The following is a 16,633-nucleotide window of genomic DNA, read 5'->3' as shown; positions in this document are numbered from 1 at the left end:
TGAGGCTTTCGATTGACAACGCAATTTTATTATTGTGATTGATTCATTAGTCACAGTTGATTTATTAATTGGGATTGAATAATTAGACGCTAGGGATTGCACAAGAGAAATTAATTGAGCGTATTTGGTAGGTTCTTTTGGGAAATTAAAAAGTGTCTGGGTGAGATAATGATTTTTTTTAATTTGGGGGGAACAGACGCGTCAATGGGCCGATTATATTGGAACCCAAGATAAATTGTTATTGTTTATTGTATGGTATATATACCTCAAGCTGTGCTGTGATGACGTAATGCCCCGGGTCTACCCTGTTATCTCTCCTATTTAATTATTCCCCATTTCATTTACAAATAATTTTTTTGTTGTCTAAAGGAAAAATACATGTCAGCCTTGATGAATATCTCCCGGCTTTTTATCCCTCGGAATTTCACGAGATCAAAGCCATTTAAAAATTAATCGCTCGACATCAAAATCTCGTTAATACGCCTGTCCTTCTCAGATTTTTATTCCTTTGTCAGAGTCAAGACGAATGAACATAAAAATATATTTTTTTTCGACTGTTCCAGGGAGTTTAAAAATAAAATAACATATTTATGACAGAAGCGAGGAGTTCATTCAAATTCACAATTCGTATTTCCCCCGGTGATTATAATTTTTAGTTAATGGACTTTGAGGAATGATAAGGATGAAATATGGGGTAAAATAATTGCCGGGGAGTGGAATAATACACTGACTGAATTACACGGTTTACCGATTGCTTTCACGAAATTAACTGACCGCCATAATTATCGCGGTTTTCTTGCAATTAGCCGGTGAGTTTTTAGTTCGTTAACATTATCATCAGCCATATTTGTCATTTCTGGTTATGGATTGGGAGACCGACAGTGGGAACCGTCGATTGAAGGATTAAAATCGATTAAAATCGTTTCGCATTATTTTTTAAAACTCAAGTGATCATAATATTTCACACCATAAACAATTAATGGTATTTTCCTAATTATTATCTTTTAAAAATTCATTGTGGGTCTTTGATGCACAAAAAATCTGATTGCAAAGACCTACGAGACTGGAAATAAAATTAATTCCGGAAAGAATTTTTTAAAAAATAGAAAAGACCTCAGAAACGGTTTTTTTTACGCGATTCCAGTTGTTGCTGTGTTGCTGTCAGTGTAAGCTACCGGTGCAATTAAAAACGAATAACAAAGTTATATTTGGTGCACCTCGAGAGCACCTGACAAAAAAAGTCCCAGTTCCACAGCGAAAATTAGTTCAATTCCTAGCTTTCCAGAGCGCGATTTCTCTACTTGTTGCTCGCACAGTAGTGCATGTACGTGCGCGCGCAGACGAGCCAGCCGTCGCGACTGGGTCAGCCGCGTGCTAGTGAATGCGCGCCAAATGGGAATTATCTACTTGCTCATACGACTGTCAATCATTACGACAAAATTCCGGTGGTTGAGCCAGAATTTTTCCTCTAAGGACTTTTCTGTCGATTAAAAATCCTCCGATCGAGCGAATTAATCAAGTCGTTAATTTTTTAATTGATTCATAATCGAGGAAATAAATTACTGGTCCGTTGCGACCTGGAATACCTCGGGAATCAACTGCAATTGATTTTGCAGAGAAAATTCTAAAACGTCCGACGGATTATCTTCTTCAAAAAAATCTACAAATCGTTTGTGGTGCAGTAAAAATCGCGTTTTATGTCGATTGATCGCTGGAAATCGGTAGAAAGTGGATGAATCAATGATCAGTGGAATTTACATATCCAGGAATCGCACGCACTTTCCAATATCTCGAAGCACTTATCGAATCAGTCGAAAAATCTCATCGACTGGAATTCGATCGGTAGAAAAATTGATTTAATAAAAAATAAAAGGACTCACCGTTTCCATCTCGAATCCGCCGCCGTACACCATTTTCCCGATGAAGAAAAATCGCCGATTCTCCGCTGAATGTCTTGCCAGTAGAAAAAGCCAACGGGATTAAAAATCCCCGCGCCCTCACGCCGATTAACTCCAGTAATTTCACTAACAATTTCTCCAGTTGTTCATGAGGCCAGGGCATCAGAAAATGCCAACAACATTAAACGACTAACGATCGCGTCAACAAACTGAACAGCTGGCCTGAGTCATCGTTCACATTCACAAATAAAAAAACACAATTCGATACGAGGGTAAATACTGTTATACCGCGTGCGATTGTAAACAAATGTCCCCGGTATCGCGTGGCCGTTTTTCCACAAATATCGTCCGTCTCACTGCGTTCGACGAGGGCTAACGTGTGACTGAGTGAACGTTGAAAGAGCCAGTCGCGACGTGCTGGTACGCGAGATCTGCGACCTACTAAGAGTGAGCCTCGAGGCCCGGGCGCATGCGCACATCGGGCTGTCACCCACCCACCGGTGGATCGGTCTCTCCCACCAGATGAGGTTCGACGTCGCGCTGAGGCTTCAACGGAGACATCGACGCTTTGAGGCTCTTGGAGGAGGGTTCTGACGATCCTGTCGGCGTCTCCTGAGCTGAAAAAAAAAATTTTTATTGTAAATCCTGGAGGAATCTCCGGAAAAATCATCACAAGATCCTCGGAAGGTCCTTCTGATGGTCTAAAAAATTCTTTGGAAAATGTTCGAGAGAGAATTTTCGTCTTCAGAAGATAATTTTTCATTGATTGTTTTTACGCATTTGTCTATTATATAAATAAAAAAGGTCTGGTGGCCCTTAGACATTTTAATTAATTTAAATTCTTAGATAAATTTCGAGAATTTGATTTTCATTTAGAGATTTGTTGTTTTATAAAAATTATCTTCAAAAATATGTGAACAACTGGGACATTCACTCATCGTTACGGCACAGGGCAATGACTTTATGAACAATGCGAACAATAATTATTGAGCAATAATAAAGATTGATTTTCATTCCGTGTAGACAACTGTTGAAATAAAAATCACTCATTTCTTCCCCTGTGACGTGCTGAATGTCCCCTGTCAGGCGCATTGGCGCGTATCGCTGGTAGCTGAGGTATGTGATCGCGTGGGCGAGGGTTAGATCCGCGATGATATTTTATTGAATTATCAACTGAAAATTATAAAAAAATACCCGAGACAATAGCCTTTTGTGACTGGCGATGAAAGCCACCAGTGCAAGTGCTCAGATTTTATTGTGACATGAATTCCGCGACACCTTTCGCGGTATTCATGACGGTCTGCGACGTCAGCGACGAGAAATTTTCAGGCAGAATATTTTTGCAATTGACAATCGCCATTTTTAAAAGAATAAATAATGTGATGAGTTTATCTGAAGTCGTGGAATGATGGGAAATGCTCATCGAGCGTTTCAATGATTTGCTGTCTCAATCGATTCGTGACACGCGCCACAAACATTTGTCAAACAATTTGTCCTTTTTTCTTCATCACTCGACGTTAATTAATTAAGTTCTAAGAACATCCGGTGGGCGTAACTGTACCGAGAACTGACGTAAGTTGCGAGAGCACCGGAGGGTCAATCCCGGGATTTTCCACGTTGCGACACCTGGATTCACTCCACAGTTTTCTCGAGAGAATGTGAAAGTACCTGAAAAATATAAAAAATATGTAATTAATAATTGTTTGTAACAATGCGTCATCCGGAGGCCGAAGGATTTTTCATTAGAAAATTCAGAGGAATTGTTTAGTCCTTTCGGTTAATCGTTTAGTAATGAGGGAAAACGCAGATAAAAATAGCGAACAAGGTTGAGAATAATATTGGACTATCCCCAGGGTATTAATTAATTTAATAGTTAATTAATACCCTTTGTGAATTTTCAATTACCAGTGAAATAGAGTAAAATGGATATGTGGTTTCCCTTGTACTTAGAACCAGAACTTTCCATTATTTAATTTTCAAAACATTTTTACCCTCCGCCAACGCCATTTGTTTCTGCGGAAATCAATAAAACAACAATTAAGAGGAAAAAATAGCACTGAGTGACGCCTATGGCCTACGGCAACGCAGGGAAAATCTTCCGCGTTCGTACTGGCATACATTTATTCTCATTTTGTTGCGAAATGCATTATGATTTTTTTTTTAAACTAAAAAAAATTTACATGGATCGAAGTTGTTTGTTGCAATCATTGACTTATTTATTTCCCACCCGAGGGCATCTCACTCACTTCACGTAAATAATTTGCGATATCAAAGTTGCGTGTTCAATGTCCCTTTTTTTTTATTCTCAAGGTAACCTTTGACCCCTTTATTTTGTTTCACAACAATTGTATTCAATTTTTTATTTTATTTTTGCATTTTTTCCGTGAATTGTTTTTTAAAAAATGGACGAAATAAATTTTTCTTGGTGCAGATGTTTCTTAGCCCTTTCAATCCCAACGTTTCCCTTCGTCTAGGATTTTTATCTCCTTTTTTTACTATTTTTAGGGAATGCTAAGACAATATTCTGGTGCTAAAAAATGTCGGGAGAATGAAAAAAATATTATCTCACTCCCACGAAAACAGTCCGCCCATATCCGGACTTTCTGCGGGAGAAAATAAGTGAATTGAATTTGCGTCATCGCAAAGTTAGAAACGTGGAGACTCCGGAATATTAAATCCCGGAGCTGAATTAGTCCCTCGTTACCATACGCATTGAATCGCCCTCGGAATGGGCCAGGGTTCAGACGGGGAGGGGAGAGGCGGACAAAATCGTGAGACTACGGGGGAAAAATAAAGACTGTGATGACGTTTGTGAGACGCATCGTGCGAATGGGGGAGAAAAAAAGATAATATTAAGTTGGGCTGATTTTTGTCGGCTCCTGTTACACGAACAGATGTTGCCAAAATTTCCGGACCAAGACGATCAATTTTTTCCCCCACTTCCCCTCACACAAACCCTTCAATTCAATTTTTTAATCGAAAATTGCAATTTTTTCCCGTCTAAAGGTGTCAGCCTCAGTCGCTTAGAGTTTCGCAAAAAAAAAACCATAAACGATTGAATTGTTTATGGAAAAGTTCTAATAATAATCAACACCGAAACAATGTACCGGAATTTGTGGTAAATTATTATTTAAAAAATTTTTTTTGCAAGAAAAAAATCGTTTAAGAGATTTCTCTTTGTGAAATCGGTGAAAGAGCGAGAATTTTAATTCCAATAGTTAATAAAAATCTATTTAACGCCGTTACTTTTCCAGCAATCATCACCACCGATTTTAATGCCGATTTTATTCCCCCAATCTATCAATGAGCACTCGAGAGATAAGAGTCCCATTCCCATTCCTGTAATCAGCAATTCCCGTGACTTTCTCATAATTCACTGTTAACTCCTCCCCACTCATCAATAATTTCGTAGATATTCAAAGGACGATCGAAAATCTCATAAGTCCACTTATCTCGTTATTCCCCTTAATCACAGAAACGTAACAATAACGTATTTTTACCCGTCTTATGCAACCAACCGAGGGGTATAAAAAGGTATTATTAACCCTGGTATGACCACTAATGCCTGGATCGATAGACCTGAATCACTATCCTCCACGAAAGATTGTTATTAACTCCCTCTTATCTCCATCAACTAACAATAAGCCCAAGTCGCGGTATAATGCACTACATACGAGTACATAAACGAAGGAAAAATAAACAGGGAGGGAAAAAAGGTAGACTGAGGGGGTATACTACCAGTAATTCGGTTATAATAATTGCAAACCCCCGCGAGACATAATCCCATTGTTCAGAGGGAATTGGAGGAGGTATTTCGCTGAAGATGCGCTGGTGATTTTTCATCGGCCTTCGAGTGGATGTGCCCGGCGGTTGGTACCCTGGTTACTGCTTGAAACTATCATTGACATTAATGATTTTATTATTTATATTCAACCGAAGTGACGTCTTCAAGATGATGACATTACAAAATTTTTTATTTTTAGTCGCCTTTTTAATTAATTCGTAAAAAGATTAGAATTACACGAGTGAGAAAATATATTTTTGACGCGACGCAGTAATCATCCAATTGATCACTCCACACTTGATTATTTCCCAATTAACAATAAATTCCCCCGCCCCTTGTCCCTGATTTATTCCATAAAATTTCCATAATTGCCAATATTCATAATTAAACAAACCCCCCGCAATTCGGAATTTATTACCCCCGAGTTCCCCCAAAAATATAAAAATCAATGATGCATCTCGCGACTCCATGAAATTATTAAATTAACCCCCCACAAGTCAACCTACCATTTCATCCGACATTATTTTAATTTAAATAAACTTAATTCGTTATTCACTGCGACATGAACTTTAAATTCAGTGAATTGCGGGTACACGAATGGTAATGTATGCACCGAGGTATGCAGTCATATTGCACTTCCTTTTTTAACCCCACCTCACCCCTGGCTGCCTCCTGCCCCCGTCAGGGTGCCCTTACCGTGCGTAAATATAGGGCACCGCGTATATCGTTTCAACCGTGGTGGGGCCTGACCCCAGTGACCCCACCGTATACCCGAGAATCTCAGGATGAAAAAGAGAGTGGAATGAAGGAGAATAAAAACAGAACAGAACAGAACAGAACCAGCAAAAGAGCTGGAGAGAGCGACGAAGGGGAAGCGAAAAAAAAAATGTTGAAAAAAAAAGAAAAATCAAAATAAACGAAGATTTAAAAAATAAAATAAAGAAAGAGTGAGTGTATGGGACTTGGTGGAAGTGGGAGAGGTACCTTGGCAACAGTGGTGGGGATAAGAGAGATAAAACTACGCTAAAGAGACGTACGTTCCCACACGAACCCCCCAAGATGCGTCCCGGCGTCGGGCCCCTGGACCCTCGATGCCCAGAAGCTGATAAAAACAGCTACAAAACTGCCTACCGGTGTTTTCTGCCTTTTGCTCCTGCGTTACTTCTATCTCCGGGCTTTTTTTTCATTTTTTTGTTTATTATTTTTTAACCGGTGGTGGGTTATTTCGAGGTGGGGGCTTTTGTTTCGACCGGTTGTTTCCTCGGGTTTTGAGTTTTCACTCGCCATCGAACAAACCCGCAACCGATCGAGGTGTATCGCAACGTGTATCGGCTCCCAACGAGGGGGTTGGGGGGGTGGGAGGATCGGGGAGGATGAAGAGATCAAGGCGAACACCAGTCGGAATTTTCTACTGAATTTTCCCCGCGAATTTTGAATTTTTTTTTATCATTTTATTTGAGGGAAAGTGCAACGAAAGCGACTGACTTCGGATTTTTAATACTGGCTGACATGTTTGGTAGTGGTTTTCGGTATTTTTATATTTGTGTCACTTCGTTATCAATTCACCGAGTCCCCAGCGCTGGAAACAATGAGCACTCGTGACATTACGATCTGTTTAATAGCAATCCATTAGGTTTATCGGTCATGAATTAATACCTTGGGGTCTTTTCAGTCTGAGGAATTCTGAAAAATTCAGGGGGAGTAATATATTTGAAATGGCGATAGTGCGAGCCCGGGTGTTCACTTCATCACGTAAAATGGTGAAATAATTATCGACAGAAGGACGACGAGAGTACGTTGACAGCAGTTGAAGTTGTTACGCTCCCTCTCATTGGAAAAGGAAAGTGCGGAATATTTCAAATGACGATGGAACAAATAAAGTTATAATAATCATAAGTAGGGGAGTGACTCAAAGCCGCGGGATAAAACCGTGTTTGGATTAACGAGATGGGATTCGCCGAGTTATCTGAATTTTAATCTCACTGGAGGATGAGGGGAAAAAATGGAGATGGTTGGAGGGAAAATAGAGAATATGGAATAACGTCGGGGGGATTTTATGGGGAATTTACTGGTGACCATGTTTTCAGGAGCTACATTCCTTTCTAGCCGATGATTAAGGTGTCGACTACTGGTGATATGACACTGGATTAAGCCACCATATTTTACCCACCTCGAGTAAACGGATAAATCATCAGAAATTATTTTTATTCTCTGAAAGTGGAGATAACTCTTTCTATGACTCCATTCCAGCAGTAAAAACAATAAAACAATTGTATTTAAACAATATTTCAATGGAAAAAAAATCTTGAACGAGTTTACCTCACCCAAAAAAAAATTATTAAAAATTTACCGCAACATAAAAATTTGTATTGCGTTAATATTAATAAATATTTGTCATCAGAGATGACTCATGTCAACTCCAGATTTCTGCGTTTCATGTGCGCCCCTTTCCCAATACAAAAAAGAATAGCAAACCAGTAATTGGAATTCGATCGATCCCCTCCCCCCCCCCCTCATAGCCAGGATAATTTCATGAAGTATTGTTGCGATTGCGACATCGGTATACCAACAACCGTGGGAAATGTATTCGCCATCGTTTTCAAACGAGTATAGTTACGTTATGAATGTTGAATGTATACCGATGTGAGGATGGTTGAGGAGTAGGCGGGCTACTGGTGAGACGTGCTCGGGGCTCAACACGAATACGAGGGAGATGAAGGCATTGAGACTAAGTAAAGTGCGTTAGCTACATATTTTCCGGCTGTCTCACGAGTGCAAATCTCATTGCACAATCAATTCAATAAAAAAGACAAGTAAAAAGACTGTACATCGTCAACTAGCATTCCACGCATTTCACCAACAAAATGAATTGTTTAACGACCGAGTGAAGAATTCAATTATTTCTATTAATATTTCAAATAATTGTTTTTATTTCTGATTCCGATGTTTTATGATTTAATTTTGATTTATGTAGTTCGAAAAATGGGGGAATTCATAACCAGAAAAATTATTGTTATTTTTTTTAATGTTTGGGAGGTTTAAATAAATAATTATTTAACGATTTATCGAATTTCCTGGCGGCCCACGACACGTAATTATTAATTAGAATGTAAGAACCATTTAAAATTGGTTTTTAATTAATTTTTTATCGTGTCATTTGCATTTGAATGAGGAAAATCGAATTTTCCGGGGAAATGTAAATGTCAGACATACCCCATCCTAAGAATACGACTCCTCGCAATTTTCCCTCGACCGAAAATCCCAGAATAGTCAGATAACTCCATAAATTAACAAATAACAAATGCCAGGAATCGTAGTACAAGATGAACAAGCCGTTATCTAACATCTCATTTTTTTCTCTCATCTTGATTCACTCTTTTCTCAAGAAGAGTACGAAGGTAACAAGAATGATGCGATAAAAAAAAATTAACAGCAGAACAAAACAACTCGATAAATAGAAAAAAAAAATTACTTTGTTCTTACGTGTTTACCACCGAGATGATGATTATCACGTGATACCTCACGTGGATGGTGGATATCTCAGCTAATTAATCTGATCGGCGAGGGATGCTGGGGGGGGTTGGGATTCAGGGGAAGGGAGGTAAGTCCGTAGTGCGGGCCAAATCCCAAGTGCTCGGGATACAAGATTTATAAGGCCAATCATCCATTACCTTGGTCTCCATCTTTATCTATATTATTACTCTCAACATAAACATAAAACCAGATTGAGGGAATTAAAAGTCTCTGTGACAGTCGTTGTGGCAATGGACAAGTGTTAGAGTGGTCTTTGTCATTAATAAAATTTGTTTACTATTCGAAAATCGTAGAGATGATTTTTTTATCGAAAGGGTTAATTAAGAATTGAGAGAGAGAATGAAGAAATTACGTCTGTAATTTTTTAACAACTGAAAAATCATTTTTTTATCTCCCACAGTCTCTGTAGTTTATTATAAAAAATTTAGTGGAATTTCCGAGGCAAAAATTAATGGGTCAAACCAAAAATCCTGAAATCCAACATCAATCGTGGAATTTATAATTAGTCCTAGAGATAACCTTGAAATAATCACATCAATCGATTTATCAACAATGAATAGATTCTTCCATGAGTTTGTAAAAATAATACACCTGGCCTGGATGACATCAGATTAATTATTCATATTTTTTCGTTCAGTCTATCAATTCTATTATTTATCTACCACGGAATTCATGGAAAACGTTTTATGGTAATTACCAGAGGTTCACTCATCACTGGAAGATTGAACATCGGTTGATATTCCGATTGAGGACTGAGGAGATTTATATTCAAATGAACCTGGGGATTTCCGAGGTAGCAACGAGTAGACCAACACTTATTGAACTTGTAACTGTGACTTCTGAGCAAGAGTTATGAGGTAATGATTGTAATAATAGGTGTTACGAGGTGTAATTAGTGGGGAGAGGAGTAAACCATCTTGGGAGTATGTCGACGAACCAATGGATTATGGAAAAATAACATCCCTGTCATTATTGGAATTCATTTCATTGGCGAAATGTAATAAGACTTTCCTGTGCGATAAAAATTTGTTCCCTTATAATAATTTAAATTTCTGAACAAAAAAAAAATTGAAAAATCGTGAGAGAAATGTTTTGACGATAAATTTGCTTTTGCAATTTTAATCCCCAAATTAACCCCTAAAAAATTATTTTACATCTCATTTCAATCCCCAAAATATCGGAAAAAATTTCCGAATCTATTTTCCGTTAATTCCGGGCAATTCCCCAGCCATTTTTGTATCCAATGGTGTGATTTACCCCCCTGTATTCACCATTTACCCAATACAACTCCGAACGTCTCAATTCTACCGGTCGATACCACAACCGATTCCCTCGATCCTATCTCGGGGAGTCTCGCCAGGTTCCGAGCCAGAGCGCACCAGAAGATAATGGTATCTGCTTAAGGATTCAGCCGATAAATTAAATATCGACGCCCCCGCCTCCCCCCCCACCCTCACCCCCCTCTGTTACGTATTTTTTGCTTCACATTCAAGTATACGGCGCACCAAAGCTCGACTTTTTCTCCTCGTTTTCGGTGTCTCCTGTGCAATGAAAAAATCCCCAAGTGTTCGGTGCATTCGACGACTGCCATTAGCCGTAATTATCTGCATTAAAAAAAATTAGTTTTCACGTACGCGTGGGTGTTCCACGAGGATTTCTCCAGTGACTCCCTTCGCGCACCCTCGAGCTGACGGTGGGGGACACGAGGGAGGTAAGAAGAATCAGCCAAGGGGGGGGCCGGCGTTAATTTATTTAAATTACCACCATCGCACGAATGGCATTTCACCGATTCGCCATTGTCAGTGGTTTTTGTTATTTATCGATTTCGCCTTTGCCACCGGGCCACTGCGATTTAAATACCATTATTTCTCCTCTTTTTAAACTTTATTTCCACTTTAATATTATTTTTATCGAGTGATGTTTGTTCTTCGGTTTAAAATTCTCTCACTGGGCTCTCGGTACTCTTGTTTTGCCTTCCATTCTCGATATCAGGACATGCCAACGGAACGCGAAGGACTGACCTTGCAGTGAGCTTTCATGGATGACACCGAATTATAAGGAAATTCTTGATATTTTTTTTTTTCGCGGTTTAAAACCCTTTGTGGGAAACAGGATATGAATAAAATGCGATTATCTCTTTATTCAATTCCTGAAGTAAAGCGAACGATAGTGATTTTACTTGAGATTATTTCCGCGTCGCATATAAAAAAGTATCGAATAAAAAAATATAACATAATTTTTTTTTATTTACCAAAATACTAGAAAATGAAGGAGTTGCCGGCGATCGAGAACTCCTGACTCGTGTCAACCAGAACTCCTTAATTTTTCATTATTTTGACATAAAAAATACATAAATAAAAATGACAATGATAATTTTATTGTAAGAAAGTTGTTATTCGAATGAAAAAAAATATAAAATAAATTTAAAATCATTTTTTCAACTAAAATCTTTATTAACAGAAATAATTTCCCTCTGACACATTTTTTTAATGCAGCAATTAGTCCTTCTCTTTGTACCTAACACCATTCAGAAGAATTCCCTAATTCCTCTAATGGTCGTTATACTTGTCGCACTTGGTGATTAATTCCCGAAAAGAAGACATGTGAAAAAAGCCTTCATCGAAAAAACAAACTAGGGGAAAAAATCAACGAAGAGAAAGAATCAGTGGAACAAGTGTGTGCCTGGCAAGACCCAACTGTGTTGTGAAAAAAAAAATTATCCCACGCAGTCGTTGACAGCTGAGGGCGCTGTTTTTTTTCTGTTCAGGATAATTTTTATGTACATGGGAAATTTGACATTTCACTTTTATCTCCATTTATTAAAATTTCTTTTATATTACAAAAAAAAAACAACGTACTCCCACAGATTAATTAATACATGTACACAGGCGTAATTACTGCATCATCAAAGACCCCCAGAGAGCACAATATACTGCACTCAGTAGAAAATAAAATAATTAATAATAACAAAATATAATAATTACGTAACACTAAAGCTTCACTAATATCTGTTAACACCGGAGATAATGAAGGTAAAAAAAAATCGGTAAGAATTCATACAATCGATGGATTTATGAAAAACACAAGTAATTATACTAATTATAACGTTGCAAATGTTTCACGAGTACTCGAGCAATTATTGGATCATTAATAAATGACTGAATTACCCTAGAAACGTTTGCAAAGCGCTTGTTTTACCTCTCACTCCCGCCCCTGCAATTAAATCAATGACAAATTGTTATTTTCTGCTGTGTGATTAATTACAAGAGGTGAGAATTGATTTGTATCACCACGAGACATACGAATATCCTCCCAAGTTCATCGGAATATTCGTAAACGCCAATTCGTCACTTCCGGGATTAATAAAAGGAAACAATGTCTCCAGGAGGATGCATCATTTACAAGGAATTAAATACAATAGAAAAAAAAATCATGTTTTCAGTTGAGATAGTAATCGGGATGATTCAAGGATCACGGGGAAGTACTATCGAACTGTACGATCGAATGAAAATTAATTACATGACGAAAATGTTATTTTCGATTGATTGGTTTTTCCTTCCTGCGATTACGTCGACTAGCCAACGACCTCGGAGACTATTCGCGTGCCATTTCTCACTATCGATTGCAACTGTTGTGCTGCTCCCTGTGAAGAAAAAAAAATTTGAAATTAGGCTAACGAATAGTCCAATAATTATCATTATTTTCACTATTAACATTTTGTTGATTAAAAATTGGTTAATACTGACTCCAATTGAATTTATCGACGAAATAACGCGGAGCCACTTCCAGCGAGGAATTCCCTGGAGCGCCAGAAATTCCAGTGAACGAAAAAAAAAAACATTTCATTTACCGTAATTGCAGCACCAAGAAACTGACTAAAGACCCGCGTGGCCCCGATAGCGGCGTTCAGCATCTGATTCCTGAAGCCCTCGGCTCCCTCGGCCCCTCCCTGTCCCCTTGGCCTGTCCGCCCCGAAATTAAAATTACTGAAAAGTGGAGATGGGTAAGTAGAGCTCGGAGCCCAGTCTGTTACCCTCGGCCTGCTGGTCGTTATTCTTCTCGGGGTCGTCTTGGGTGAGTGCGTCGTCGAGCCCCCCTTCGACTGAAAGACGCAGCAACGAGTCATCAATTCTCATCGCGATTGATTTATTTTTTTCAATTTCAACAACTCATTTCCTCCACTTCGATTAGACAGGTGAGGTAAATGACAAGATCATCTCACTAGACGAATCAATAAAAAAAAAATTGTAACTCACCAGGAAATCCAGCTGATCCCTGATATTATTAGCAGGAGTGGAGGGTCTGATTCCCTGAGCCTCCAGCAATTTCGCTAACAAGGCAGCGTCGCTTGGAGTGCTGCCCCCAGGACTCGGTGTCTTCACCGTCGCTTGTCCATTCAAAATCGACCTCAGGAAGCTCTCATCGTCCCTCGACAACTCACCAGCCGCCTTCGAAGGTTTTTTCTCGTTATTAGCAGCGTTGAGAAGCTGCAGGAGGAACTTGGCATCATCTTCAGGTGAAAATGTGGTGGAGGGCCTGGGAGTCGTCGTTGTCGTGGAAGTTGTTGTTCTCGGAGTGATCTGAACAGTCACCTGAGGTCTCCTGATGATGGTCGGCCTCTGAGTGCTCTGGGGAGCGAATATGTTCCTCCCGAATATCGCCTGAAGGAGGTTCGCCCCAAATCTGAATGGTGGCTGCGTTGGTGATGGCCTTGGTGGTGGTCTTCGTGCTGTGCTGGCCCTCTGCGTCGTTGTCGTTGGACGAGGAGTTGTTGTCGTCGTTGTCGTTGGAGGAGGTGTTGTCGTGGTTGTTGTGGTGGTACTAGTGGTCCTCATGGTTGGTGGATGTGTGGGAAACATCCAGGGAATCTGTGTTGACGTTAAATCAACTGTATTACCAATTTTCGGAGATGACGTTGGTAGAGTTGGTACTGGTGGTAGTGTCGACGTTGCAGTGTATCTAGGGCCTGTATGAGAAGCCGTGACAATGACCGTGGGCTTCCACGTCACTGGTGCACTAGTGGTACTGAGAACTACTTTTTTCGATGTCGACTTCAGAAGATCGATTATTATCGGTTGCGATGTGCTGCCAGTTGGTGGATATGGATCCAGGGAATTTGGTGCTGAATTTGATGGCTGAATTGCCTTTGGTGAACGAGTGGGACCGGCATTACCCAGTGCCAAGGATAATATCTGTGGAGAATATCATTGTTTTTTTTTTTCCAGGCAACCGTTAATGTTATTTACTACGGGCTCATCAGTGCCGATATTTTATGACATTTTTATACACCGAACTGGCGATATTGTTGTTAGTTTTAAGACGTGTGTTACGGGAGACCTTGATCGTAGACTAATATACAGAGTGACGTCAGCAATTTGCTTAGAAATCGTTGGGAGATGGAGAATAGAACATCAGAAATTCAATGAGATTAATATTGTAATTTTTTTCCTATTTTTAAATTTTTTATTACTATTGTTTTTTAATATTTTCTGGGTTCTCTTTAAGAATTGAATACAATCAGCCGTTTTCGATGGTTGATTATTAATCGATTAATTAATTAACAAGCAATATTTGGAAGTCTCATTGGTGTTCGTGATTTAAAATTCTAATATCAGATTCTCATGATTTTTATGCTATTGAACATTTGATTTTTTCTCTAATGTTTTTCTGAAATTGGTGGCGAAGATGCTGAAGAAAAAATGGAGTAATTAATTGTAATTACCTACCGTTAGTAATGATTAATTGTTATTAATTACCGTAAATGATAAATACCACATCCAAGTAATCTCTATATTAGTGTAAATCCCTAAACCATTGTCCAGAGTTAAAAGGGCATAAGTCATGTGTATAATCACTTCCACCGATAGCACAACCGATAAAAATGAATTCAATTAGTAAACCGACTACCATCTTGATCCCTTTACTTATCCAACTGGCCGTAACGAGAAATCACGTTTCAAGAATCTTCATCAATGATTAAAAATATATTTTTACAAGCATTCACCATGTAAATGAGACACCATGTGCTTATACCTCAACACAAGGCACAGTTGTCCATAAAATACGACGCAGTAACTGGCGATAATGCACCAGGATAAACAAGTAGCCTTCAAGAACGACATTTGGATGACTATAAACGCTAGCCACAGCCAGTGGCAGAGTATTAAATTAAGAATGAATTTACACGTGAATTACACATCAGTGAAAAAAAAATCACTGAATAAATAAATATAAAAAAAACCTAAAATGCTAGAGACAATTTCACATGAGAGATTTTGTAATTAGCCGGTCTGTTATATCCACCGTATCCACTGACTAAGCGTGTCATCAGGATCGCCTGGGGCTCCACGAAAAAAAAAACATTACGAGGATAAAAAAAAAGCCAACAACAACAAAAAAAAGATATCCATTGAAAATAAAAGTCTCACAAAGGATCCCGAGGAGATCGGGATAACGTGCACCCACTGACGTCATCCTCGTTACCCACGTCCAATGCCAATGGCGCGTAAAACGTTAATTATTGTTGGCGATTCACCAGAGACGAGGCGATTCGCATAATTGCCCAGTGCACAGGGGGGAAAAAAATGGTGAGAAGGTGGAATGAGTCTAAAAAAAAATTTAGATGTAGAATTCACTCACTCGTGGGTGCACGCACGCGACCATACGTTTCTGATAGAGACCGATCGACACGAAAATGGGGGAGAAAAAAAAATACTTCAAGAATTGATGAAGTGCGGGCGGGGGGAGAAATAGATGCCCGTGAGGCACGATTCAGAAGGTGCAGAGGAGGTCGAATCACTTGGCAGGTGACCTCGGAGATCGTGCAATTTCTACAATCGTTTTGTGTTGGTTTATTCTGGTGAGGGGGTTGCAGAGAATTTCCTGACTCCAGGCGAAGAGGGGAGTTGTAAATCATGAGAAGATCTGTACAAATATTGATTAGCAACTGTCAATTGATTTAATTCGAGAAAAATTCCAATATTAATTTGCACCTAATGCTAAATATTATTTTTAATTGAGTCAGTCCAGTAATTGGACTAGGTAATTGGACAATTAAAAATGCAACGAAATTTTCCATGAAGAATTTCCCTGCTTTCCCTACCACACCCCACCATTGGAACTCACATCTCAAAGCTCGCAGATACTTCTCTCGGTATTTATTGTTCGATAGACGGATATAATTTGTTATGGATAATTCATCAATGTTTTGTTATTGCCGTGCTTATCCACCGTTAATCCCCAGAGCGACAGTATTTTTTATTCACTTATCCATTGTTATTAATTATTCAAACAATACCGAATACTCATGTTGACAATTGATAAAGTGCTGCTATAAATTGTTGATAGTAGCAAACGTCAATCGATCTGATTGACGAGGGGAGGAGAGACCGCGGGGTTATATCAGAAAGCCGGAAAC

General features: G+C 39.0%; 2 protein-coding genes across 14 annotated transcripts in view; both read right to left on the bottom strand.

The window, feature by feature from the left end:
* Positions 1-2,269, bottom strand: part of LOC135167816 (DNA-binding protein D-ETS-4-like) — a 35,313-nt gene extending 33,044 nt beyond the window's left edge. The window contains exon 1 of the mRNA XM_064131388.1: positions 1,881-2,269. Coding sequence (XP_063987458.1) covers positions 1,881-1,913 — 33 coding nt within the window. The 5' untranslated portion in view covers positions 1,914-2,269. The remainder of the gene's footprint in view (positions 1-1,880) is intronic.
* Positions 2,270-2,373: 104 nt separating this feature from the next.
* The window catches only part of LOC135167788 (mucin-2-like), a 46,546-nt gene continuing 32,286 nt past the window's right edge, over positions 2,374-16,633 (bottom strand). For 12 of the 13 annotated variants that reach the window (XM_064131318.1, XM_064131317.1, XM_064131323.1 and 9 more), the window contains 3 exons: positions 13,473-14,408; positions 13,067-13,318; positions 11,646-12,859 (listed from right to left, as the gene is read on the bottom strand). In XM_064131318.1, coding sequence (XP_063987388.1) covers positions 12,791-12,859; positions 13,067-13,318; positions 13,473-14,408 — 1,257 coding nt within the window. In that variant the 3' untranslated portion in view covers positions 11,646-12,790. Of the gene's footprint in view, positions 2,516-3,459; positions 3,567-11,645; positions 12,860-13,066; positions 13,319-13,472; positions 14,409-16,633 lie in introns of those variants that run through there. The other variant, XR_010299922.1, reaches the window with a different exon arrangement.

The sequence above is a fragment of the Diachasmimorpha longicaudata genome, chromosome 12 (genome assembly GCF_034640455.1).
Source record: "Diachasmimorpha longicaudata isolate KC_UGA_2023 chromosome 12, iyDiaLong2, whole genome shotgun sequence".
Lineage (NCBI taxonomy): Eukaryota > Metazoa > Arthropoda > Insecta > Hymenoptera > Braconidae > Diachasmimorpha > Diachasmimorpha longicaudata.
The sequence above is the reverse complement of the archived record's forward strand: the minus strand, read 5'-3'. Positions and strand labels throughout refer to the sequence as shown.